Source organism: Propithecus coquereli, unplaced genomic scaffold, assembly GCF_000956105.1.
Source record: "Propithecus coquereli isolate 6110/MARCELLA unplaced genomic scaffold, Pcoq_1.0 Scaffold26, whole genome shotgun sequence".
Classification (NCBI taxonomy): Eukaryota; Metazoa; Chordata; class Mammalia; order Primates; family Indriidae; genus Propithecus; species Propithecus coquereli.
The window spans coordinates 1,307,851-1,335,516 of record NW_012148174.1 but is presented as its reverse complement, the minus strand read 5'-3'; the positions used below and the strand labels follow the sequence as shown (position 1 = coordinate 1,335,516).

The following is a 27,666-nucleotide window of genomic DNA, read 5'->3' as shown; positions in this document are numbered from 1 at the left end:
TTCTAACCATCAGGTAAGACCCAACTAAGATGAGAATTAACCACAGATGTAACATCAACAATGATGTATGGCCTCAATTCATTTCTATCAGACAAGCAAATATGGCAAGTAAAAGATCTGCGAAACAATTTGCAAAGGCAAAAGTATAAGAGGAGACATTTGTGGTACATGGATAAAAACAAACCAGTATCTATATTTGACCCCCTTTCCTGGTGGGTAATTTTCAGTGGGCTTTGGGAAAGCGTAGAGTCCATGACTGATCCAAAAGCCTTGATCTAGGTGAAAAAGTAAGTACCTAGACCTGGATGTGGCTGAAGAATGACATCCAATCCGCGATTATGATTAAATCGATCATTTAAGGACAGCTCCAACAGTCCATCAGTTCTTGAGCCTCGACATCTATTGATAACTTCACAGTAAATAAAAACGTAGCATGAGAACTCAAATGTTAACGGTGTCAGGATGAATTTTTGAATTCAATTTAGAAGAATAAATGAAAGCACTTGTGAAAAAGAAGTACAGAAGAAGAAATACACTTGGGTTTTCATAAACTGGGTTTCTGATTTCCTTTTCCGGAAGGCAGGGAAATGAAAACAACTGTATTTGCAATAAAATGGCTGGGTCAAGTTGTGACGCTCTGTATGTGCTCTTGGATTATTCTATCATTTTTGGTAAAGTTCTCGTGATTGAATGGTGTTGCCGGAATATGAAATTAAAAAAGCAAAGAAACCCGTGTAAACTGAAGTATAAAACCTTCCTGCGGAGGGTCCAGGCACCTGGCACAGGTACACACACACATATGCACTGACACTTCTCTGCACACGTGCTCTACGCAACTCACACCACGCCTTGTGGAGGAAAAGCAAAAGTAAACAAGAGCTTCAAAAACTTTGAAGCTAAACATCAACGTCGATCGGATTACTTAGCACTTGCTGAGTTACTCGAATCTAAGGCGACGAGCCTACTTGAAAACGTGAAATGACTATGTCCCTTTAGCCATTAAATGAGTAGAGATTAATGAAAAGCTATTGCTGTTTTTCCCATCTATTTTCAAAGGCCATTACAAAAATAAATCAGTGTGCTAACAGTTCTACCAACAGTTTGAGTGATAACTTTTTGTGTGTGATTAAAAAAAAAAGAGAAATAGATGTCCATGTTTACGAAAATCTTGGTTTTAGTTACATTCAGAAACAAATACCGTCCAGTTCTCCTTGACGGAAATCTTCAGTCCATTTGCTCATTCTCTTTTGACTATAGGAAAAAATCTTTTGTAGCAAAATGCATTGGCAGTGCAAAAAAAAAAAAGTCCATGAAAGTAAACTAATGATTGAAGGAAGCATTCGGATGAGTTTGTTGCCAGGTTATCTGCAAGCACAAGACTCTACAGTCATGTTAGGGTAGACTTTAAGGACGACATTCTTATTTTCGTCGAAGAATAAGATGCTGAGCGAGGACATCTTTTCGGGTACACAGCAAGGCTCGGGAATCCCGGGAACGACCCCCACCGCTCTCACTATACTCTGGATGGTGGCGTGATTGGATGGCTTCAGAGACTAGAAAAAGAAATGGGAGAAGAACACACGTGTTAGGTGGAACCGCTTCTCCACTCCTCACCCCCATCATGTAAAATGCTTATCTAATGATTTCGTTTCAGCACTTTAACAAAGCCTGTGGCATCATTATACGTTCAACTTCATCTCCTATCCGCCCCCATGAACGTGGTTATTACAGTGAGTGCCTGCTACGTTCTAGGCATGTGCTATGTAGTATCTCTAATCCTTACCGTGAAGCTAAGTTTTCTTACGTTTTACAAAGACTCAAAAAACTTCAGTGACGTGTCTAATGTCAAATAGCTAGTAGGTGGCAGAGTGAGGATTTAAACCCAGTTCTCTCAGCAAGAATCATAGAATTACAAACAACTGGGTTCCCAAACATGGCATTAATACATTATATGATATTTTCAATAACGAGATTGCAACAAAAATGATTTTTTCTTGACTCTACGTTAATTACGAAGAATCCTAACAAGCATCCTATTTAACAAAGACGCGTAATTGCCGCTGTTATAGTGATGTTTATGCATTGTTGCTAAAATAAAACCAAGTAAGTCAGAAGGGCATTGATTTATTCAATTTATTTAATAGTTGCTAGGAGGATGATTATGCCACCATATATTAATAATTATTGAACTCTCTTGAGAAGCACAAACTGGGGTTAAGAAGACCGCACCATTGGCCACTGGGGGTCACTGTTGCACTGTGGGTTTGGAATTAAACTTGGTAGAGCCGGTTCTAAGAGTGGGCCATGTCCTCTGGGAATAAACTAGGGGGCCTAAGGTTATTTTAGGGATGGCAGGGACTTCACCAAAGAAGCCTGGGTAAAATCTCTTCTCTAAGAAAATGCCAAATGGAACCATTAACATCCATGGGAAACAGGTGGTTTATTTAGAGAGCCCATACAGCTCTCCTCTACCTAAAGGAACGGTCACTTGGTAAGCCCAGAATGTTAGGTATTGCAAGAGTGGTAGCAAGAACTTCGTAAGAGATGCCATACTTTACTTTCCTTCCCTCCTTCCTCCCTCCCTTCTTTCCTTCCTTCCACCCTGCCTCCCTCCCTTGCTTTCTTCTTTTTTCTGAGACAGAGTCTTGCTCTGTTGCCCTGGCTAGAGTGCTGTGGCGTCAGCCTAGCTAACAGCAACCTCAAACTCCTGGGCTCAAGCAATCCTCCTGCCTTGGCCTCCCGAGTAGCTGGGACTACAGGTGTGTGCCACCACACCCAGCTAATTTTTCTCTTTTTAGTAGAAACGCGGTTTCACTCTTGCTCAGACTGGTTTCGAACTCCTAACCTCAAGCGATCCTCCCGCCTTGGCCTCCCAGAGTGCTGGGATTACAGGCGTGAGCCACCACACCTGGCCAGGATGCCACACTTTCCGACATCAGTTTTCGGCAATGCTTCTTTTAGGCAGGTGTAAGTAGTTTTGTTTTAAACACGTTGAGAAACAGAAATTTGGTAACTTGCCAGAGATCAAGTCAGGAATAGGATTTAGACTAAAACTCTGGCTTTGTAATTTCTCATGGCACCTTTCCCCCAGTGAACTGGTACTTTAATTTCAAATTCCTAAAACTCCTGCCATGGGAAACTGGAACAAGTTAAAAGGTTAAGGGTACACACAGGCCAAGGGAGAAGCAAATAATATAGAAAGCTGGCATACTAAAAACAAAAACAAAAACATTCCTATGGCAGAGAAAGGACAAATTTAATTTATCTCATCCCATAGTTCAATTTCAATGAAAAAACAATATCCACACATTAGACTTCCACTTTACTATGAGTAGGAATAAATTGAAAATTAGTCTTAATGACTAGCAGCTGTTCTTATCCTTTTTTTCTTAGATACTTTAAATGTATGTTAAAAAGAATAGTTGACTTTTAATTAATTAGCTTTAATTAATTGCAAAGCAGGGTATTCTCCCCGTAAGGGAAGGAAGGCCATGCTGTTCTATTTTGCATAGTATCTGCAATGCACCATCAATAATGTATGTGTGACTTACACAGACTGCGATCAATATTGTACAATAGGTGTCAGCCGTTTCTTATTTCATCACTATTGGTGTTTTATAAAGAAAGCTTTTGCGGCCATCCACTTCTCTCTATTCACTTAATCCAAACAGCTTGTCATAAAGACCCAGAGGATTTTTCGAATCAGATTTCCTGACATTATTCTGTTATCTTAACGTGTCATGACTTCTATAATATTTAAATTTCATACAGAGTAGATCTACTTAATTAGCTGAGGCCCAGGGTGACAGATACCGCTGTCTGGAGAGCGGGGTGTACTCCAGGCACTGACTAAATACTTGCTAAATGGATGAAATACTTATAAGAAATAGCGTACCCTCCGTGTTACTTATTTCTTTGGAAATAATTCCCATCAACAAAAATAAAAGGTTTTGTTCAAATGACCTGGTGTAGATATGGAAAATATTCATGGGTGTTTCCTAGGAAAATTCCTGTCCTTTTTTTTTTTTAGTCTCCAACTGAGAAATGATAGATTCAGAAACTATGATTACACGAGTAGTCTCTGGTGGGCTTGCTGGAATTCAGGCACGAGACCTTGGTTCTGGGTTGGCGTGTCTTATCAGGAACCGCTCAGATTACAAGGGGGTTTCCTCCTTTTTCCCTCATTCTGGAATCCTCTGATCAAGCTGCCATTACCAGGAATAATTATGTCATGCACAAAAGATCCATGCGGTCATTTGCTCGTGTAAAGCATATTGCCAATACATAATTTTTGTTTGTGTTTGAGTTCAGATCATGTTTCTCGTCACTTTCCTCATGAGCAAGTTAAGACATTAAGAAACATATCAATCACAAATGCATATCTGTGCTCTTTCTCTCACCAGTCTCTCTTTCTAATGAGGGTGAAACACGATTTCCATGTCAGTTTAGGTAATTTTTTGCTTAGGTAACTCAGTCCATCAAGATTTAATATTTTTAGAGTTCATCTTCATGACTAGAGATTAGAATGGGAAGATTCAGGAAATTAATTGAGGGTGTATCCCTTTGAACTCAGTAAACATGAATTTCTTCTTTACATGGGACACTTGGTTCAGTGCGTTTAGATTCTTTGCTGCCTAATTCTGTCTTTGCTATTCCCAGCTTTTGCACAGTTCCTTGCAAAAATAACTTCATTCCTCTAATCCTCGTTAGTTCTCTTGGATCTCTGTCAGCAACGACAGCTCGATCATTTTCATTTGAAATTTCTGTTTTCCATCTCTGTTAAGGTGGTGAGGAGAGGCGGAGGCATAGAACTTGGCATTAGCTGTATGGGCATTTTTCATCTCATGGCAGAATTCCAAGAGTCTTTCCCCAAGAGGGAGAACAGATTGGCTGGAAGGGCTAGAAATCAGAAAAATTCAAACTGTCGTGTTTGCGGACGAAATCTACAGTGGTCAGGCCTGCACCCGCCAAGCCGTGTACGACGCCCCCGAGTTGAATCTGATGACAGGCGCGTCGGCAGGGAAGAGCAACTCATCAGCCCAGAGCCCTCATTCCTGACCCGGGCTGTGGGGTTTGCTCCATCTCCTACAGTCCCGCCCACACGGGCGTGATGGCGCAGCAGATATCTAATTGGAATCAGGGAAAGGGCAAAGCCTGGAATTTGGGAAAGGCAGAACCCAGCTGTTCTGAATTACAGAACAGGTTGTCAGCTTTTGCAAAGAGCCTCACCGTGTAGAGCCGGCCTTCGCTCAGGAGGCCGAGAGAGGGGGGCTGACGGAGGAGTCTAGCCTGGGAGAACTTTCCTCTGGGGCGAAAAGTGTATCTAAAGTCTGAAAGCGTTTTGGCGCTTCAGTTAGTCCACATGTTGCACTGATCTGGCCAGAGACCTCTGTTATCCTCTGTTGCTCGGACTATAGTTTTACCGAAACAGTTCACTCTGATGCCACAACGGACCCTGTGCTGATTGCAACGATGCTTGTTAATTACCCTAATGTAGCCTCTGCATGTGCTTCAGTTTCCCGCCCTTTTAGTTTCCGCACCCTTGAAAGACACCAAGCCTGGGAGGCCGAAAGGGCACCGCTAGAAAGCTATAAAAGCTAAGCAGAGGCCCGGTGCGGTGGCTCACGCCTGTAATCCTAGCATTCTGGGAGGCCGAGGCAGGTGGATCGCTCAAGGTCAGGAGTTCGAGACCAACCTGAGCAAGAGTGAGACCCCCGTCTCTACTAAAAATAGAAAGAAATTAATTGGACAACTAAAAATATATAGAAAAAATTAGCCGGGCATGGTGGCGCATGCCTGTAGTCCCAGCTACTTGGGAGGCTGAGGCAGGAGGATCGCTTGAGCCCAGGAGTGTGAGGTTGCTGTGAGCTAGGCTGAAGCCACGGCACTCTAGCCTGGGCAACACAGTGAGACTCTGTCTCAAAAAAAAAAAAAAAAAAAGCTAAGCAGAGCCACGCAAGTGATGAGGGATCGAGAACTCTTTGTAACAGCCAAACCTCCACTCTCAACTTGGCAAGAGGAAATCTCGAGCTCAGAGAGAAAACGCCACACTCATCCCCGCGACATCTTCCTGGAGTTCCGATGCCGTTCCAAGGTTTGACAAATATCAGGGTGAGTTCGGCTGCTGCGACCGATGCCCTCCTGATTCCGTGACTCTCCAGAGAAACCTCGCTGGCCCACAGGCTGTCGGGCCCACAGGGAGAATCCTAGTTTTCAGCTTTGCGACGTTTGAAAAGGGACTAGAAACATCCAGAAAGCTTTTTCTTGCCTTATGACTTTTAGTCTCTTGATCCCTTTTCCTCTGTAGTCTTTGCTCAGCTTTCTACACTTGGTCTCTGCTCTTGTTAGTCTCAGCTACGGCCATGAAGAGTAACGTCAATGACAACCGTTCGCAGACGCCTACTGAGTGCAAGGAGCTCACCTATCTCATTTTCCCACAATTCTTATCATGTAGAAACTATTATCTTTGTTGTTTACTACCTTACCAGTTTCAAAAATGATACAACCAACACGTAGAGAGTTTTAGTAACTTCCCCAAAGAACTCTAGCTGGTAAGTGGTGAAACCAAGATTCGAGCCAAAAGGACGTGACTCTCAATGGTGCTACTCAAAGTGCAATCTGTGTATTGGCATCATCAGTGTCACCGAGGAGCTTGTGACATATACAGAATCTTAGCCCCGCCCCCGACATCTGCGGGATCAAAGTCAACACACCAGCTAGACTCCAGGCAATTCGGAGGCCCAGTAATGCTTAAGAACCTCTGCTATGACCAAAATATACAAACAATTGTTCCGCTGCACTAACATACTTCTCTCCTTAAATTTATCTCTGCTATTCTTATCCCTCAGTTTGTAAATTATTCTTCTTTAGATCACTGAGAACCACGGTGAAGCTCTTCTAAAGCAACAGCGGGTTTTTGGACAGTGAAAGCAGGTACCCAGATGAGCAGGACACGTTGGAAGTCATCATGGAGGGCAGGACACTAAGCCAGTTTTCCAGAGTTAGGGGCTGAAAAGCCAACTCACTATCTCCACATTATCACGGCTCCCTGGGGGCCTGAAAGTTGGAGTCAACGCAGAAGAGAAAAACTCCTTCTGCAGGTTACCCAGAAGAAATTAGTTTATGAGAGTGAGAGAGATTATTTGGAAAACTCTGAGATCCACCTAAAGTCAGTCGTCTTGGGTTTAAAGACAGATTTTGAATCCATCCTTACTTCTCAACGCCACAAGGCAAAGCCACGTGTGAAATAAAGATTCATCGCTGCTTGTTACACTTCTGAACTTTGTTGTGCCTGTATTTTTAAATGTCATCCCAGTTGAATGAGTTTTGTTTGATTGGTAAAATGTCCTTTATGAATATGTAGACAAGATAAAGCTCTTTATATAATTATAAATGCATAGAATTCTTACTTTGCTTTGGGGTTCATGCACCATGAAATAACCAAAAATCCTTGGGAAAGAAAAGGTCTTAGAAAATGTAGGAAGCTCATCTTTCTCAGATATTCAAACCAGAAACGGGGATTTCAATCAAGTTTCGGGCCCTGAGGCTGACCTGGCTTTTGGACCTTTGCTTTTATGTGTCTGTTACACTTGGCATCCCAGCGATCACAGGGCTAGAACATGAAAATGCCATTTTAAACATCAATAAGCAGAAATCGATCACTCTTTGGGGCAAAGGATTTTTTTCCTCCATTATCATACAATAGCAAAAATTGATTCACTTCAAGTTTTGCAAAAACAAATTCTATTCTTCCTCTGACTTCTGTTCCTTGAGCCACTTTTTACTGAATAACAAAGATTCAAACTGTTACAAGATGAGAATGGATGTGCAGCATAAGCTTCACTGATGGCCAAAGGGCACCGTTATATTTTATTCTAGAATGTACTATTTACATTCTAAATTCAAAGAGAACAGTCACTTGGACTGTCTGTGCAAGATGGAGGGGGGAGTTGAAGAGGCAAATACATTTGTCAGGATACTGAGTACAAATATGATAAAGTACAGTCCTTACAGATTTTGGAAGAGACACAGGTAAGCCCCGACAGGTTGAAACAGGTCTTGGAAGAAGTTTACAGAGTCCTTGTATCCTATTTTGATTTCCTTGTCAATGTTTATCAGGGAAGCAAATGAAATAAACATTTGGTGCATTTCATGAGGCCAGTTATCCTGGCTCAAGCCTGATCCTGGCCTCCGTGGGGACAACTCATCTCACAAGACACCATTTATCAAACAATGTTCTGCATCAGGGCATCAATGCTATTAGCCCTTCTCTTTGCTCCCAGGGCTTCCACTCGTTCCTTGAATACCCCTTAAAAGGTCACTGTTCTACCACCTGGGGCTTGCTTATTGTGGACAGGTGTAGATTCACATGGAACCACGCAGCTGAACACGCACCATGTTTGAGAGCAACGCAAAAAGCATTTTGCACGTAACTTTTTTTCCTCATATCTTTCTTGATATCAATACTAACTTCGTATTACTTTTGCAACCATTAAGAAAAACCAAGCATCTTATTTATTTTTACCATAAATTTAGTAAATAAGCGTCCAGATAGATTTTGTAAACGAAAACACACGCTTCGCACACACTCAGCTGAGCATGTCTTTCTACCCTACGGAAACAGGACGCGAGCACAGGACAGGGGGCGACGCTACCTTTGGCATGGGGAACTGGCAGGCTCCAGAGCAGAAGTAGGCGTCGAAGGACTTGGGGGAGATGATCCACTCGCTCCAGCCGATGTCCGCAAAGTCCACTTTGAGGTACCTCCTGGCACAGTTTCGAGGTTCAATCCATTGCTTTCTTCTTGCCTTCTTCAGAGTCTGTTCGTCAAACTGGAGTGTCTGACTCTTCTGGTGGGGTCCCTTTCTCTGCTTCTTTTTACTCTTCTCAGGGGGCTGAGTCTGCAGGGCCTTGTAAGGCTTCCTCTCCTCCCAGACCTCGTCCTTCCTGTACTGAAATTCCGCCCCGGGAAGCTCGTTGTTCTGCAGCGGCAGCAGGACCGCCGTGGAGCGCTTCCTCCTTCGTTCCATAGAAAGGGCGGCTCTGAGGTGGCTGTCCAGCTGGGGCACAGCCCCGGCGGGAAAATTCCGGCGTCCCTGTAAGCTCGCTACCACGCTCTGTGGCTCAGAAATGGCAGCGTCGTTGGCATAGACCAAGATATAAGGCTCCGGAAAAGGTAACACCCGCTTTGGCAGCGGGTGTCCTGTGGGTGTCATGTTAAATCCTATGAGGAACTCCTCGTTTTCCGTGGCCTTCTTTAAGAGTTGAGTGATGTCTGCGGACAGCCAGGATGTGGTATCTCCACGCGGTCTGGCTATGTCAACTGACAGGTGGCGCAGGAGTTGACTCTGGTTTCTGTCGGGTGTGAGGATCCACGCAGAGAGGTCTATCCGACTGGGTTTCCTCTGGGCATGGTGAGAGCACCCGTGAGGCCCTGGACAACCGGGGCCCACGCTGGCGGGCTCTGCGGCAGAGAAATACAGCGTGGCAGACAGGATGCTTTCTGACTTGGTCAGAGAAGTCAGATTGAAAATATGCAGCCCCTTGATTTCAAGGCTTCCTAGGAAAGAAAGAAAAGAAGGTAAACTGGAGTCAACAGGGCCTTTGCATTAGCATGCGACAATTAACTGAAAATGAATCAGAGACCTACAGGTACGAACTAAAACCATGGAATTCTTAGAATGAAACATAGGGGTAAATCTTCGCAACCTTGAATTTGGCAATGGCCTCTCAAAGAGGACACCAAACATGCGAGCCGAAAGAAAAAATAGATCCATCAATAAAATAGATAAATTTAGAAAATAGATAAACTGAACTTCATCAAAATCAAAAACTTTAAAAAATGACTTAATCTTTAAAATGTTTTATAATGCAAAGATGAGGAAAAAATCCACCCCTGAGTTTATCATATAAATAAAGTCTATAATTTTGTTTTAAAAAATATCATCATTCCATTTTGAAATAATCTCTATGGGTAAGTCAAGTGAAAGCAGTTTATTCAATAAACAGATTTTAAAGGAACAGACATTCAAACAAACAAAAACTACAAATAAGATAATTTCAAATCATTTTTCTAGTTAATAACACATCTTCTCTCATCCTGTCCTTAGTAGAAAAGTTCTATTCACCATCCTCCTCATTGCACTCTTTCCGTAATGGAATGCGTGCATTAAGGCGTCTCCGAATGATACATCGCTGGCTTTGTAATCGTAGACGTAATAGTTTCCATCAGAACAGAAATGTAGTATGAATTTTTTCAGGAAAACATGATCCTTTATAAAATTTGGTCTTTAAAAAATTTGTACATCAAAGGACATTCTCACGAAAGGAAAAAGACAACCTATGGAATGAGCGACCATATCTGCAAATTGTACATCTGATAAATGGAGTATCCAGAATATGTAAGTAACTGTTACAACTCAACAATAAACAGACCAGCAAACCAATTAAAACTGGGCAAAGGACTTGAATAGATATTAATATCTTCTATCTGTGTCACAAAATGTAGAGTTCATGATAAGGGCTGGGTAAACAGGACCCAATATATCTTAATATTCAGATAACATATCTGAAAAAAATGAGCCACACATCAACAAAATAATGCTTTTGTGGAACTTGTCTCAAGTTTATGACATTCCATAAATCTAAGAGTTAAACTTCTGTATAGCGCAACAAAAATGATTGACACCGTTCAGCTATATTTCAAATTTTTCAAATCCAGAAAGGAGAGTAAGAGAACAAGAGATTGATCAGTAAGGACGGACCATGGCTCTTTCCCTTCTGATCACCTAACGAGTTCTCCATGAAGCTAAGGTTACGATTCAAGAAACCTCCAGTTCCTGGGATCCGTCACCAAAACTCAAGCCCTCCCCCATGCACTTGTCCCGTATACACATTTGTTTCAGAAACACCCACCTAACCGTGGAATTATGTTCTTGATCGAAAACATGTTTCAGCAAAAACAAGCCATTTTTATAAAGACGTGCGGACTCAGAATCAGTTCATTGAGTCCCCAAGCACAAGGGGAAGGGCGATGGGAAACATATTTTATTCATTTTCAACACTGTGCGAAGGAAGAGGAGGAAACTGTCATTTGTGCACATTTGTGTAATCCAGGCCACCAGGATGATATTGTACAGACCTTTCTAACAAAGCCACGGCATTGGGATTATTCGGAGACTCTAGGCTTAATCCATACCAGTCGCCATGGCGTATGCTTTTACCCAAACTTCATGTGGCAGTTGGAAGTTTAAAGTCGAAGGAAGGGAAGTCACTCTGTTCCGAGTATGTGGCACTCAGATGGTTGCCAAATGCACACACGGGCAGAGAATAAATGAACTCGAAGGGCCGTGGGGGGCAGGGTCTGAATGGATAAACCTATCCTCTGCCTGGCACCCACATTCCTTCTGGAGCTGGAGCGTGGTGGCCTGATCATCACTCACTATAACCTCCAATTCCTGGGCCCACGCAAACCTCCTGCCTCAGCTTTCCAAGCAGCTAGGACTACAGGCGTGCGCCACCACACCTGGCTAATTTTCTCTGATTTTGAAGCATTTAATAATTTCTGTGCAAGTCAATGTTTTTCTCCCCAAAGCAACCCAACAAATATTTATTGGGCTTTTATAATAGACAAAAATAGTAAGAGAGTTGCATGGAATTTAGCAAATGAGTACAGAGCAATAAATAAGGATGAGATAAAAACCTCCTTGCAACTAGAAATACATGATAATATCTATTCAATTATTTTCATGTTTTCTATTTTTTAGATTTTATATTAATTTAACTTTTTTATGATTTTTATTTAGCTTATCTGTTTTTGCATGTATCAACACTTCATTTCTTTTTATGTCTGAATACTATTTCACTATGCGTATATACCACCTAATTTAACTTTTTAAATGAGTATTTTCCCATACTTAAGAATAGGAGTTTTGTATTAGGTTTCTCCTTCTTCCTCATAAGTTGTAGCACACATTTACCCATGCTTAAATATCAGCAAATGAACAATGTCTCAGTGTTCACTTTTTTATTCTGAAATATTCAGATACCTATTTCTGGTTATTGAATCAGAAACTTGAAGTCTATACTTTCTGCTTACTAAGAACAAGTTGCAAAAATACAGCGTATGCATTTTTAGGCTGGGTGCTCTCATTTTAGCTCGTTTATTGATACAGACGAGAGCAGCTAAGAGAGTAACCAAGATGCTGAATCGTCTGGAAACTATCTCATGAGGCTGAGTTGAATAAATAAAAATACACAGAGTGGAGGAAGGCAAAAAGGTGTAGCAAGGACATGAGATTATTTTCAGATACTTGAGGGGCTTCAGAGTGATCAGGGTTTTTCTTTCCAGTGTCAAAGGTTGAACGGAGGCTGAATTCAGGCCAATGTAAGTCATGACTTTCCGTTTTCCTTAACTTAGGGAGACCCATCGGTGGGACTGGGGAAACTGGTCATGAGTCAGGACTATTACAGGAGGATTCCTTTATATGGTCGAATGGGGAGGGTGTGAAAGGTACACTGGAGAACCTGTTAGATCCCTCGCAAGTCACCACCACCGGCTGCTTCCAGCTCTTTCCAAAGAAATATTTGTGATGCTGAAATATGACTACCGACAGGTGGTGCTATTTTCCTAGTGATTGCTGGGACAAGGCCGGATTGTCCTTGCTGGTGATATATCCACTGCGGCCTGGTGAGGGTTTGCCCTTGGCACGATAACCTTCCATTTTGAACTCTCCAGAGTTATAACACCTGAGCATTGGAAATGGGTTTAGGGGTCAGGTGAGTTCCTGAGCAAGCCACACTCTTTTACACACCTGGGACTTTGTACCTGTCGCTGCTTCGCTCTAGAATGGCTCTACCCACCCTTTTTATTCTGGATAATTCAGATTTGCTTTTTACGGCAAGGCTGCGTTACCGCCCCTGGGGGCAGCTTGTCATGGTCACCCACTTCCTTGGTTAGGACCCTGCCTCTGCTACCATTTTTATTACGCTATTACGCCTTCCTGAGACCATAAACTCCTCCAAGCCAAGGCTCTGTGTTACATCAGGCTCTTCGGCCCGTGGCACAGGGCTGGACCCTTCAGCAGCTCTCAGTAGACGCTTCTTTTATGAATAAACAAATGTAGGTCAAGCTACTCATGGGAGAGAGGCAACCATGAAGGACCAGAGAGGGTAGCCAGCTAGTCAGCAACCGTTCTTGAAGAGAAACCCACTCTTCTATTGCTTACGCAAATCATCTGGGAGCTTGATTATGAACTAAAGGTAAAAGATTTATTTCTGTTTTTATCTGAAAACAAAGCGCTTGAGCCCGATGAAACCAGCGACTTAGATCAGGAATTCAGGCTCGGACTTGGGGACTTAGGACCAGCAGTGCTATTGCGACAGTTGAGCTCCGCTCCAGGGGTGGCGGAGGGAGTGGTGAGGAGTCTACCTTGGTGCTGGCCCACACAGAACGTTTCCAAAGGGAATTAGAACACACAATGGAAAGCTTTCTATGTAAAGTCTGATTTTAAAACAAATAGACTAAATGAAACCTTGATGATTAGTTAAATCCCCTGGAAGCAGGGAAAACATTTTAGTCATACAGAAAATATGTAACTAAGAACAATTTTTCTCCCCACTTCTTTCTCCAAACAGAGTATAGCTGCTACAGACGCCAGGGGTGCCTAGGACGGGGATGCATACACCCGCGTTCAGCCCCTGGCGGCTGGTGACTTAGTGGAGACTGCAGTTTCTCCAAGAGACCTTCAACTTTCAGACACAGACAACATGGAGAATTTCTAAATGGAACACAAAGTCACAGAATTCTGTTTTTCTTACAGAGTTCCAGTGGAATTACTGAGTTTTATGGGATCTGAAAAGTACCATTCTATATATCCAAAGTAAAAACACGGCCAAAGATGATAGAACGTATGTTTTTCTAGAATAACAAAATGTTCATTAATCGGTTTATCTACTCTTAGCCCCTACCCAATGGCATTCCTAGACTGTGAACTCTCAGAGGGCAGATCCACGTTCTACAAATCTTTAGACTCCTAGTACTTTGCACGGTCTAGAGCACTTATATCCTGGAAAATATTTGCTAAATTTGTTGCTGGAACAACTGTGTATACTTACTAGATTCAAAAGTGTTTCCTATTTAACCCCAAAGTGTAAAAACTGTTCAAGTAGGTTCAAGTTCCCGAAGTTAGCAAAAGCCCTTCTTGGGTATAAGTACCAGGTGGTATTCCTTCCAGGTTGTTAGAAAAGAAGAATTAGTAGAACAGTTGCACATGAAAACGAAGAGTGTTGCCGTTTAATATATAGATGATAAAATGCCCCATGGGAAATTCTTTGGAGGCAAGTTTATTTTTAAAGGATACTTTTGCCTGGCTGATAGATTTCTATTATCCCTTGTTATCTTGTCTCTTGAACATCTAACTCAACTCAACTGAAGTTATTTACAGAGTGCAGATTACGTGGCAAACTGTGCCAGGTCCTCGGAATACAGGAATACGAGGATGAAATGAGATCCACTCGCTGCCCTCCGGGGACTTCTGTGCAGGCCCTGCTCTTGTCATCCTTTTTCTGGCAAATCTATTAGGTTACAAACTCTCTGCAGCTGTGAGAGAAAGGTAAGCAATCTTGATTAACTGACTTCAAAGCCTTCTCCAGGGCAAAAACTGTCATAAAGGCAGTCATACACCTTCTGAAGTAAAACAAGCTTACCACTATGTAAGTTAATAAACCATTTGTCCATGGAGAGGCCCCCTAAAAGGGCCACCGGTATTAGCACATTAATCATCCTAGATTTCAGATGCTGGTTATGATATAAAATAGTCAAAACTCTAGGGTCACAATTTTAGAGCAGTATTTCTCAAATATGGATCAAAATCACCTGTGTGGCTTGTTAAAACACAGATTTGTGAGCCCCCTGCCCCCCAGAGTTTGAGTCTTTGATTCGGAAGGTCTGCTGGGGGCTGGAGAATTTCTACCAAGGTTCGAGGTAATATTGATTCTGCTAACCCAGGGACCATACTTTGAGAACAGCTAACTTCAAGAAATCTCTATAAAAAGGCACAAAGAACCCTGCTCCACTTAGCTACCACGGTCAGGACAGAAATAATAACTTATTGAATGTACGTTTGGAATATAGATTGTATTACAAAATGACTGCCACCTCTTTATTTTTACATTGCCACCTAAGTATTCTTTGTGCTACAAGAAAACATATTATCAACATCTAAGATATGTTTAAGGCTTCGTGGGAAGCCAGAGGGAGAAAATCTTTTAAAATATTAATAATATGAATAATACCTAATTTATATCTGGTTTTTAAACTTTTAATGTATCTTCACATTCATTTTTCCAATTGAGTTTCACCATTTTTCTGTGAGACAGACGCAGTAGGTATGATTCGAGCCATTTGATAGATGAGGAAATTGAGAATAATATTAGTTGACTTGACTTACTAGCGGTTCAACTAAGATTAGAATTTAGATCTAACTCCTAGCCTTAGGTAGTAGAAAAATCAAAACTCCAGCAATCTTTTCTCTACTTGAAAACCATTTCTCTTAACCCACCTCTAAATGCGGCAATTACACTCAATTCAGTCTTGAGATTAATTCCATGCAATTAAATTACAGTACTCTTTAAAGGAAAAGCAAACAAGAGTATGTTGGACTTCAGTTGCTTTAACTGTAAAATAACAGGGCTGAAAAAAAGAACCATCTCTAACATTATTGGATGTAATTATTTTATAAAAGGAATATATAAAAGTACCTTAAGTAAAGTAAGAACTAACTGAAGCTGATAATACAGTGGGATTGTTTTGCCCAGACACTTTTATTCATGGTGTACTCAAAGATAATAAAAGATTTGCTAATAAAACATTTACTGTGGTTCTGTTGCCAAGAGAAGATGGATCTTAAATGAAGGTAGGTCATTGAAGGAGTCAATAAACACAACGCGGTCATTTGACTCTATAACCTATGTGTTTATGTTTTATATAAATAAAGAGAAATCTATGCCTTTAAAAATATCACCCCTGAAAATGTGTGTTAGCAGGAGTATTGCTTTATATGCCAGTGGGCTAAGACACAACCACTACTAGCATGTGAACAGACCAGCAATATTATTGGTTGCTGAATATACTCCATACATAAGGGCTCTTTGGTTACACTGTCATCATTTGCTACTGTCCAGAGTAGAAATTATCCTGGTATAATTGTGTCACTTGATTAATACTATATCGATATTTCCATCACAATTCTATTTTCATGGATTCATAACATCATAAAATTTCACTCAATTGAAACTTGGCATTAGAAAGCTCAATGTGAGACTATGATTCTTTCCACTACTCTCACCAAAATAAAGTTATTAAGACACTAACTGCTGACTAGGACATTCGTTTAACAGGAAAACTATCAAAATTTTGGGAGAAACGTTCTAATATTGCAACACAAAAATCCTGACTAGCCAATAGAAAATATATGTCAAGTTGTTCAATAATTTTCATGAGGCTTTTTAGTAAGTATGATTTTTTTATTATATCTGTTAAATACAACAAATATTAGGGATTATATAAGGGATTTGATAGATGTCTTGAGTAAATGTGTCTTTCGTCAACGTACTAATGGTGATAAAACTAACAAAGTGATATGCATGATCTTGAGTAAGTTTTTCCACAAAGTAGCTTTTCTTTTTAAAGTATAATTAATACCTGTTGTGAAATAATAAACATTAATCTTATAGAAGAAAACAATGAAGGAGAACTCATAGAGATTCAGGGAAAATGAAATTTAATGAAAGAGAATCTCTAAAATTACATTCAGAGAAGTTTCATAACATAAGAACAGGAAGATGGTATGATGGCAACTGGACCCAAGTCCATCCAGTATAATATGCTTATATAAGTAACTGCACTGAGATAGGTACTAAATAGGAAACGAGAAATGAAACAGTGTTCAGTCGAACCAGTGTTTTCCGGCTGGACATCTTAGAACAACAATTTTCTAAAATGTTTTCTCCAGGAGAAAGTGTCCCTTTTAAGGGGACTCATTAGCATTTAAAGGCCCTGAAAGGTCACACTGCAAAGAAAACTGATCACTTTTTCCAAACCTACTTGACCATGGAAACCAATTTTATGTATCACCCGTTAACATCTTCCAAAGACTTCTTTTTGTCCAATTTTCTCCTTGAAAATTAGATCAGGGTAACTGGAAATAACAGGTTTGGAGATAAGTTCATTATGTTTGGAAACCTGTCTGGCAAATAAATCACGATGCCCATTTCTGCTTTCATTAAAGAAGGAGCTGTACTTGTGTCCTTGAATACCTCTTCCAAATACAAAATTCTCTAACATAAAATATAATATGAAAAAGATTAGATATTCATGTCTCTAATTTTCAGAAAAACCTGAACCCATTCAATCAAGTACTTCTGAAAATCCACTGCTTAGGCAAAAGTGTATGTAACCCTCCTAATCAATTCTTAATTATGTATATATTTTTAATGTGCAAATACTCCTTGTGTGAATTATCTGCTTAGGGGATTTTTTTTTTCTCGATTCTCCATGGTCTTTTGGTCTCTTTAAGTGTTCCTACCTATACTACAAAGCTAAATTTAAATTACTTTTTATGTAATGCGTTCACTTTCTCCTTTCATGAGCATAGACATTCAAGAATTCATGGTATTATGTATTTTTAAATGGCAGAGATTATAGAGCTGTGTTGACTGTCACAGTAAAAAAGTTCATTAAAGGCCATCGTGTATGTAATTCGAAGCAGCTGCGTGTGCAGCTCTTCCTCTCCAGATGTCCTTTAAATAAAGACATCAGATAATCCAAGTACTTTTTAATGTCAAGTCTACTCTAGGTGGTAGGTGTTTCATGGTAACTACATTTTAGTAGAGCTGTTATAGTTCCTTGCTATCAAACCCTCCCAAAATGACGCTTTCCCATTGGTCCATGTATTTTACAGGAATGGCCTCTATGAGAGCAATCTTTCAGCCCTTAATCATATACCATTTTCCCCAAAGCCTTATATTGTAGCCTTGTACTTCAGAAATACGTGAAAATCATAATTCTTTATTTCTAAAGTTCTTTGAATAGTCGGAAAGAATCTGTCCTTCCTCGGAGAAGGAAAGTATTCACTTTGGGTTTGGATTGCCTCAATTTTTTTTTCAGTCTATGAAATATGTAAGATTTTTTTTTTAAAGGCAATGCATACCCACTGAAACGTAACCTCTTTGTAATTGTATGTCACAAACAGTGACAGTTTCCTGATAAAAACACTTGTGTCTTAATCGTTTTTCCTAAAGAAGTTACATACATGATTAAGGAAAATAAGATTAAGTGACTATGGGAATGATGAGAAAACAACGAACATAAATCATCTATCTTAAAAGATCAAGGAGGAGAAAACCGCATGTAAAATATTCTTATTTTATCACATAGAAGCCAAAGACAACTTAAACCAAGAGTAAAATAAAAGCCGATTGCAAATCCTTCTGTCTGCCTTCACGATGGTGTGTTTTTGTAAGGTTGAACTTCTCTGTCATCAACACTTTTGTAAATTACCTTTCACAAAGGGAAAGATAAAACCTATCTTTACGTAAACCCTTCCACATCGCAAAAAACTTATAAGCGCTCCAAACTTACAGTTTTGGCACACCAGCTGCATAGCCTTGAGAGAGGAGAAAAGGGGTTAGCAGAAAGTGTATTTGGGACGGATGCCACCTACCATCGAGTAATGGTTTAAGTAGCAAGTAATCAGAGGGAGACCACAGCAGCTAAGTTTCAACCAAAGATATTCTAGGTTTAGAACAATAAATAATTTTAATCAAGTATGTTCCAAGGAGCAAATAGGGCTCCGAGGCTATACCTCAGCCTGGATGAGCACCCTGCGTCTGCGGGATGGGCAGCTACTCCACGCAGACGGCACAACCCCTGACCTTTCGCTAAAGTCTTTAACGTCTTCGGTGCAGAGAAACCTACGTGTTGTGAAACTTAAACACTTTGGACTGGAAAACGTATCGATTTATTAATGCAGACAGCATCTTTCAGCTACATCAGACCATATGTCACAAGGGGAAGGGTGTTAGGAAATGCTGGTGTGTGTGACAGGAGAGGGACACACATGACGACCTTAGCACCCTCCCGGAGTCCTGCCTTCTTAGAGCCAGAACCGCCTTATAATAAAGTCTTTTAGTGTGTTCGTAACCAAGCGCTCTTGGAAGGGGGCCAACACGGACCACCTCTCCAGGAGTCTCCAGTGAGGTAACACGACGCTTAAGCTTCCACAAAAACCAGCGTCTACGTTTGACGAACAAGTCATTGAGACAGTCCGTAGGATGCTACAGGGGTTACTTTTCTTATCAGAGCTCACAGCCTTGTATATATGCACCAAGCTGCAATTCATCATTTCGGGGGAACGTCCGGCCTCCGTGTCAGAGTTTATCATTTGACGCTTTAAGACTACAGTGGGGCTGACAAGGGACACACTGAAATTATAACGCAAGGAATGAGTGGAAGCCAAACAGTGTACGGTGCCTGAGTTATCCAAATCCTTCTCTGTGGTTCCATAGCCTAAAACAAATGCTATACAATATGTGAATGAAATAAACTCAAATTCCACCTCAAACCAAGTGGTTCATGTGATAAGCAAAACTTGTGGGCTCTTGGGTGCCTCAGCTGTTCCCTAAGGAATATAATAATCAAGAAAATGAACATCAAGGTAAGAGTGATTTGAGTATCTTCATTGTTGCCACCTGCCTTGGCCACCCAACCTTCTTCCAATCTCTGTTACAACCACATGGCTACCCAGGGTTACGCGAATGTAAACAAAGCATTCAGGGCTGTCGTCAGCTGTCAGGACAGCCTCCTCCAGGGGCTGGGAGGCTCAGAGCAGGTTTCTGTTTCCTTAGCTCCTGACAGATCACCGAGCGTGGCTTTCAGAAGAAAGCGGGATCTGGTTCAGTTCAGACCCTGGCTAAAGACTTCTACGTTAGAAAGTGTAATTCACATTTATTGTGAATGTCATCATACCTCTGAGCCCTAGGGTGCATTTACAGTGTCAGCCTAGGGTTTTCCTTGATGGATGCTTTAGTTTTCCTCTTTTCCAGGACTCCTACATATCAAAGTGTTGGGAGATTTCTTTCTAGTGATTCTGACAGAATTGATCAGGGCATGGTGTCCTTCCTTAAAGATTTTTGGCTATTTTTCAACAGGCTTTGCAGTCACATTTCCCTTTATCATGAATGCAGTGGACGAAAATGCCTGGTCCACCTTCAAAGCATATAAACAAGAGTTAGCATCCAGGAAAACTTTCCCTTAAGCTGTTAGCACGAGGGAGGGAGGCTGTTAGCACAAGTTGCTTGCTTCACTGCAGGGCTGGGAGAAACCCTGCTAAGTGACCTGCGCTGAAAACCGGGACGAGCAGATTCTCTGGGCAGATCCCACCAGGTGTTTGCGTCCGTGGCCGGCTGCTCCCTCCCCCTCTCCCAGCTCCTCCCAGGACGGATGGTGCAACCTCTATTTGCCCAGACGGGTTTTAAATAATCCAAACACCGAAGCACCTGGTTTTGTTGGTGTTCTTGCCACCAAGGAAAACTCTCCGGTGGAACGTGTCAGTTATAGCAACAAAAAGGGCGCGGGTGGAGAGCCAGTGCGAGATCCAGCTCCTGGGGGCGAGCATCTAAAAGGCGAGGGAGAGGCTTCTAGCTAGTCTCACTTCTCCCTGGGGCCCGGGGTTGGCATGACACGGCACTGCCCTCCTGGGAAACGTGGCTAAAGCGCAGCGCACGGGAATTTCCGCCGGCCCGTTTAGGAATCGGCAGCAGGAGGCACCCCAGAGCTGCTCCAGACACCCCAGGGCGCGCGGGTCCCCCCTTCCCTTCTTCCCCACCGTCCCTCCCGCCGCTCCCCTCCTCCGCTCCGCGCCCTGCTCTCCCCTTGTCCCTCTCGCCGCAGGTCCCAAACCAAGGCTGAGACTCAGCTGGGGAGACGCCGGGTGTGACGGGTCGCAGGGGCCCGGGCGGGGAAGGGTCCCCGAGCAGCGCATCGGAGCAGGGGGCGGGCGAGGAAGCGGCGGGGTCCCGGGGCGGGATTGCGGGACCGGCGGGGGTCGCGTCGCGCACTCACCCGCTGCTCCGGCTCGGAAGCTGCGAACCGTGTTGCCTCCGCGCAGCGCCCGGGGGCGCAGGGGCCGCGCGCCCCGGACGCCGGCGCCGCCGTAGCTGTCGTAGAGCCGCAGCATGTGCTCCGACGCCGTGTCCCGGGGCTGCGGCTCCGGGGTCGCGCCCCTGCCTGCCTGCCCGGCTCTGAGCAGCTCCGGGACATGCTGCCGCAGCCGCTCCCCCTGCGCCAGGCTCAGGCAGAAGCAGCCCAGCCACAGACGGAGCAGCCCGCGCGCCCGGGCCATGGCGAGGGGGACACTCCGAGGCGCGACGGGCCCGCGGCGGAGCCGGGGCTCGAACTTCGGAGCAGCCGGGGCGAGGGCGCGGGGGGCCCGGACTCCGCCGGGACAGCACAGCGCCGAGCCGCGCGTCCGCGCCGCCGAGCGCACGCTGGCAGGTGGCACCGTCTCCACGCGGACGCCGGGAGGCAGCCGCGGGCCGGGCGTGCGTGGATCTGTCTCCGCCGCCCCCGCCGCTTTATTTCTGGGAACGGCCGGGCGCGGGGGCCGCGCTGGGACGAGCACTAGCGCCGCGTCGGAGCCGGGCGTGCGCCGCGGCCGGAGCGCGCTGGGTCGGCCGTGGCAGGGACTGCGGCGGCGGCGGCGGGGCTGAGTGTGTGTGCATGTGTGTGCGTGCGTGTGCGTGTGTGCATGTGTGTGCGCGTGTGCGCGAGAGACAGGGACGGAGGGAGGGACGGAGACACGCTCCGACGCGGTTCCTTCGCCCCCGGCCGATGCGCGCAGCCAGCCTCGCCCTCGCGCCCGGGCAGCGCCCGCAGGGGGAGGGACCGGGGCGCCCGCGGGGGAGGGGACGCGGCGTGGGGGTGGCCGGGGACGGGAAGGGGAAAGGAGAAGCTCCAGGGCGAAAGAAACGGTGGGAGGGGCGGCCTCCCTTATTTATTTTTTAATGGAGAGCGGCGGCTGTGCTCTGGCTGGGAGGAGGGAGAGCAAAGCAGACGAGCTTCCTCTTGGCTTTTTTTTTTTTCCTCTTCTGATTCCAAACATGATCACGACGTGAACAGCGTCTGGCCTCCCTTCCTGGGTCTCCTGCACCTGCCCCGTCCGAGCGCGCACCCTGCGCACCTGCCCTCCGCGCCCGCACCTTCTCCCCGCAGAGGAACAGGTGCGAGCCAGCGGCGCGTTAAACACACAGAGAAAGTAAACGCGCCCCCAACACGCGCCCCCCAGTCCCTCCAGGGCCGTCTCTGTGGGATGGCGCGGAGGGGGCGAAACAGCGGGGTGTCTGAAGACCCCCCAGTTCAGAGCAGGCTCTCAGAGCTGCTGGCTCTGATACCCTTCCTCATTCTCTCTTTCCTTGGCTTTGCAGTAGAGGTTAAACCACTAGCTAGCATTTCACCTCACACTCAGACACCCCGTGTTCTTTACGTGTCGCATGTATTGTCTTCAACACATTCTCACGACAAAGCCCGTTTTACAGACAAGGAAACTGAGGCAACAGCAGCTGGCAGAGCTGAGCGCCACACGCAGAGTCTGATTTCTGGCCTCAGGCCCTTGATCACCGCATTATCAATGATGAAACTGTCCTCTAAACTGAAGTTTCCATGTGCGTGTTCTTAGCGCGGTTCCTTGGGCAGATGCAGTGAAACGCTCAGGAAACGTCTGTGGCAGCGTCTGTTCCTTCCGCGGGGCAGGGGGCTTTGTTGGAAAGAAGATGGGCTTGGGGGTCACGTGGAGTCTCCAGATCTGGCTTTCTTCTTTGGTGGTGCACAACACATTCCTTTTAGGGGGTTGTTTGGGTGACATCAGGAACCAGTGCTAGAGTGACGGGCACACTGACCAGCCTTTAGCAGGTGCTCGGTCCGTTTCTGTCCCAAATTTATCCCGAATGCAGACGACGTTCCCCCCACTCAGGCACTTCTCAACCCACTGTGGTTTGGGTTTTGCCCTTAGCCACCCGGGGACAGTTCTGCAGATAATGACGCACACTTCAAGAGTGGGGTGAGGACTGAATGAGACCATGTGTTTGATCTGTGCCTGGCACAGAGAACACAATAGCTCTTGCGATTAATAATGAAGGCCCAATGGCAAAAGTCAATAGTCACTCTCTGATTTTTCCCTGTGAATCTTCGGTTGTTTTTCCATTCCTTTCTGCTCCCGGTTTTCTGGGTTGCCTCCTCTTTCTAGGCCTGCCTCAAATGCTCCTCCTATCTTTACACTCCGCCCGGGGAGAACACCCAGTGGAGAAGAAACTTCTCCTTTCCTCCCGCTGCTTTGGTGGTCACCTCTGACCTTTAAATATACAGTTCTGGCCTCCCCCAGCTCCAGCGCTCGTTACCAAACATTCATCGTTTTCTCCTTTGAAACCATCCCTGAGACTTCCCTCCCTTTAGCTTCAGTGGATGTTTCTTTTGCAACATTTGCCATTCTGTACTCCGCTTACTCCTTCATTTGCAGGTTGTCAAGACGACAGTGTGTCTACAATGCCTGCCTTCAGCTCTTCCTTTTGTGCCTTTCCCTCTCTGGGCCTCCATTTTTAAAAAATTTGAGCCATAAGTATAAAATAGTAGAGTCTGTCTCATAGGGTTGCCGTAAAGAATATTAGATAGTCCATGTCAAGAGATAGGGCCTAGCACATAGCAAATGCGTAAGAAGGGTCAGCTGAGACCTAGGAGACTTGCTTGTCTGTTTTTGCCTATAGCAGAGGGCAGGCCGTACCCATCCTTATATTTTAGTGACCACCCATTATATTCAGAATAAGCAAAGTATCAAGGGGATGTCAAGCAGGTAGAATGATCCTTAGCAGGGACTCTTAGCTGTAATTGCAGGACCAGAAAAGAGAATCTGTTTATGGAAGTCAACAAACTGGAAAACACTTGTAGAGCCAAATCTTGGACTTCAAGTGGCTCATTTGTAACTCACGTACACGCAGGAAGAGGGGGCAATGGGTGGAATGGACGGAGACAGCAGCAGCTCGTCCACAATGACAAATAAATGGCACCCCTGCCAGACCCTGAGTGACCTCCTGGGGAATTGAACTGAAAGCAAATTGAATTGGAAAGAAATAGTTTCCTCATCAGGACACCTGGAGATGCCATCTTGGGATACTTCAGGACGGCAGTACAGTGTTTCTTTTACAGGCTACAGAATCCCACATCTGGATGGATTAAATAGTTTCAAAATGCTGCATCTTTGCCCCCCACCCCAAATAAAACACAGCTTCATAATTCCGTCTGAGCATCTGGGTTCCTTGATTTATAGAGGATTCACAGCTTTTCAGAAAGAGGAACAGGGCTAAATATGTTGATTGAATAAGTGCCTTGTATCTAATTTCTCTCTTGTGTCAGATTAATTAGCTAAAAGTTGTTTTAATTTTTAAATAATAGGATTTTCCTATTTTATGTTAGACAGTAAGTGTTACTATTAACAGCCAACTACTGAATCAAAGAACACTTATCATTATTACGATTTAGACTATTTTCATAAACAGAAGAAGAGTTAAAGAAAGGCATTTCTTTAGTTGAAAACAGCAAACAAAACTTTGGAATTTTAGTGGATTCTGTTGGGTTGAGCTCTACGTTTGAGTATGAAATCCTATGTGTGTGTATGAACGTATGTGAATTATGTCTTTATTAGCATCCTCGAGCACTATATACACTTATTTTCTAAAAATTTCCCATCAGCATTTATTATTGAATACTCATGTAAGGCTGTATTAGAAGTTGTGGGGTTCTGGTTCCTTTCTTTTTTTTATTTCAAAATATTAAAGGATCACAGACATTTTTTTACAAGATAGCTGTTATAATGCTCAATTCAGGGTTGTTAGTGTGCCCCTCACCTGCACAGTGTTCATTGTGCCCGTTAGGTTGGTTTTTAACCTTCCTGTCTTTTTGATTACTCCCATCTTTGTTTCATTCACTCAATATTTGGTCTTCTTGACACTTAATTTCATGTCGACAATACAGAGATAAAATAAAACGGTCCCTGTTCTCTGAAAACTTAGTCTACTGGGAAGATAAGACAATCACCACTTAAGAAACCCTAAGATAATTTTGTCTGGCTGAGTAAGGTAGGTTGCGCTGCATGGAGGAGAGGAAAGCTGAACTGAGATTTAAAAGTTAAGTCGGTGGTTTTACGGAAGTATTTCAGATGGGGTATTCCAGGCAGAATAAGAACATCACCTGCACAGAGGTGGGGGAGGCCTTTCTTCAGCCATGCCCTTCCAACTTCCTAACAATCTTTCTCTCCACTTATTTCCTCAGTTAACACACTTGAGCTACATACTTTTATTTTATTAATAGTTTTCAGGAACTCCACAAATATTTCTAATCTTCTCTACAATATTTCACCCTTCCGTTTTTGATTAACTGGGAATATCCTGCTGGCATCATAAATTCAGTGTGTCTAAAATGAAACTGATTATCCACACCTGATCATATTCTTGGTTTCCAAACTCACATGAATGGCACCCTTGTCCTTTCAGCCATCCAGGTTCCAAGGGTAAGAGTTGTATTCATCGGCTCCTTCTCTCTGACCACCGTATCAAGTTCATTGCTAAGTCATATAGAGGCTATCTCTTTGATATTTCTCCCATCCGTCCTCTTTATTTTTATTGCAACCTCTTTCGTTTAGTTATTAATTTACTTTAATATAGACTAAATTTTTCGTCTCCTAAATAGCTTGCAGTTCCTCCCCACGCCAACCCAATCTGATTTCTATTGCTGCATAACGAATTTCCACAAACTTAGAGGCTTAAAACAACACCCATTTATTATCTCCAGGTGGGCTTCTGACCTGTTGGCCAGGTGGCGTTCTTATCTGAAGGCTCTGAGTAGAAATCCTCTTCCAAGCTCATTCAAGTTTGGGCAGAAGCCAAGTCCTTCTATGTGGTTGTAGGGCTGAAGTCTCATCTTTTATTCTGGCTGTAAGCCAGGGCTTGTTAGAAGCTTCTAGAAGCCATCTGCCATTTCTACCATGTGTTACCTTCCACCTTCTAACCAGCAATGGAGAAGTTTTTGCATGTTGATTGTAGTGCTTCCGATCTCTTTCTCCAGAAAGGGCGCCTATCCCTGTGCAGACCTCATCTGAGGTCAGGCCTCCCAAGGATGACCTCCCTTTCTCAAAGTCAGCTTTGCCTTTTGACAACAGCCCATCGTATCCGTAGCTTCCTCCCACGCTCCAAATGGAGGGGGATCTACAAGATCACGGGTCCTTGGGGATCATTTTAGAATCCCGCCTACTGTGGCAACCGTGTAAATACTGCCAATAGATTTGTGCTTTTAAAACTCAGTCCACTAATGTTATAAACTTCCTCAAAAAGTAATAAGTAGCGGCTCAGTATCAACTAAATTTAAAACACAAAAACAAAAACACCTCAGTTTGGTACTCCTAGCCTTCCACCAGTCGTACTCAAGCTACTTTTCTGGTATTCTCTTTCCTTCCTTACCTATTCCCCGTGCTCCGACCACGCTAGATGGTTCCTTGCCACTGTCCTTCACTTGCCACACTCCATTGCCTGGTTTGTCTTGCTTAAGACCCATCTGGAAACCTCTCCCACCAAGCGATTCCTAATCAGCTCGATGGGTTGCAAGCTCGTCATCCTTTATCTCTTTGTACTTCTCTTAGAGCACTTAAGATATTCCGTGATATGCTGATTTTGTGTAGTTTTATGAAGAAATGACTGCTTCTCCAATAAAATAAATCCCAACTCATCCAGGGCTGGCAGCAACAGGAGAACATCCACCTGGTGAGCGTTTGCACCTCTCCTCTGACTCCTTCCCCAGAAATTTTCCATCTGCTGGATCTTGCTCCGGCTTCAGCTCCGGATTCATCCCATTTCTACCGCTCTGCACCGAGGGGGCTCTGCTACTCCCTTCTCACTCGTTCTAACTTAAGTCTGAACTTAAGTCCTTAATTTCTGTCACAGCATTAAAGCAAGCCTGGAACTTGGCAAACAATGCTTGACTAAAGGCTCATGGGCTTAAACACACAGAGATCAACACACAACCACGTAATATTCTTACACGATATTTTTGCTCTGGATTTTGTGCTTTTTGGGTCTTTTCGTTCCTGACTCCTGTCCTATCATCATTTTTGCTAACAACTTTTTATTGAACATCCATTGTGTACCAGATATTCTTCTAGATGCTGGAGATACAGCTGGGAACAAGAGAATGTTTGTCTTTTTTTTTTTTTTTAAGTTTAGGGTTAAGATAGTAAGATCCAGAGAGGCAGAAGCAAGTGTTTCCTCTCTCATTTGTTCATAAATCTTCATCGAATGTACATTGTGAGCCACACACCATTCTAGAAGCTGGGGATATAGTTATACAAAAGACTTATGAAATACCCGCCCTCATGGAGTTTTATATTTTGAAAGAAATAGACAATAAACCCAAACCAAAAGAATAACAAAGAATTTTCCAGAAGTACCATGAAGATAGTACAACAAAGCAGTAGGATGGAGAATGGTGTGTGCGTGGGGGGCAGGTAGGTGGGTGCTGAGGGGGACGGTGTTCTAGGGCGGTGACGTGGCCAGGAGAGGCTTCTCTGAGGA

At 43.7% G+C, this 27,666-nt stretch overlaps 1 protein-coding gene across 1 annotated transcript; it reads right to left on the bottom strand.

Annotated features, from left to right (window-relative positions):
- Nucleotides 1–1,324: 1,324 nt before the first annotated feature.
- On the bottom strand, nt 1,325–21,401 carry BMP3 (bone morphogenetic protein 3). Its single transcript, XM_012647194.1, has 3 exons — nt 21,122–21,401; nt 8,655–9,559; nt 1,325–1,553 (listed from the first exon to the last, which is right to left on the bottom strand). The coding sequence occupies exons 1-3, from the start codon at nt 21,399–21,401 to the stop codon at nt 1,362–1,364; spliced, it is 1,377 nt and encodes a 458-aa protein (XP_012502648.1). The 3' UTR covers nt 1,325–1,361.
- Nucleotides 21,402–27,666: the final 6,265 nt, after the last annotated feature.

What these genes read in the sequence shown, in the direction of transcription:
- BMP3 (XM_012647194.1), bottom strand. Translation starts at nt 21,401, where the DNA reads ATGGCCCGGGCGCGCGGGCTGCTCCGTCTGTGGCTGGGCTGCTTCTGC. An exon ending in CTTCCGAGCCGGAGCAGCGG is followed by an intron (nt 9,560 to 21,121) that starts GTGAGTGCGCGA and finishes TTTCTTTCCTAG; the next exon opens with GAAGCCTTGAAATCAAGGGG. An exon ending in GCCAGTTCCCCATGCCAAAG is followed by an intron (nt 1,554 to 8,654) that starts GTAGCGTCGCCC and finishes TTCTTTTTCTAG; the next exon opens with TCTCTGAAGCCATCCAATCA.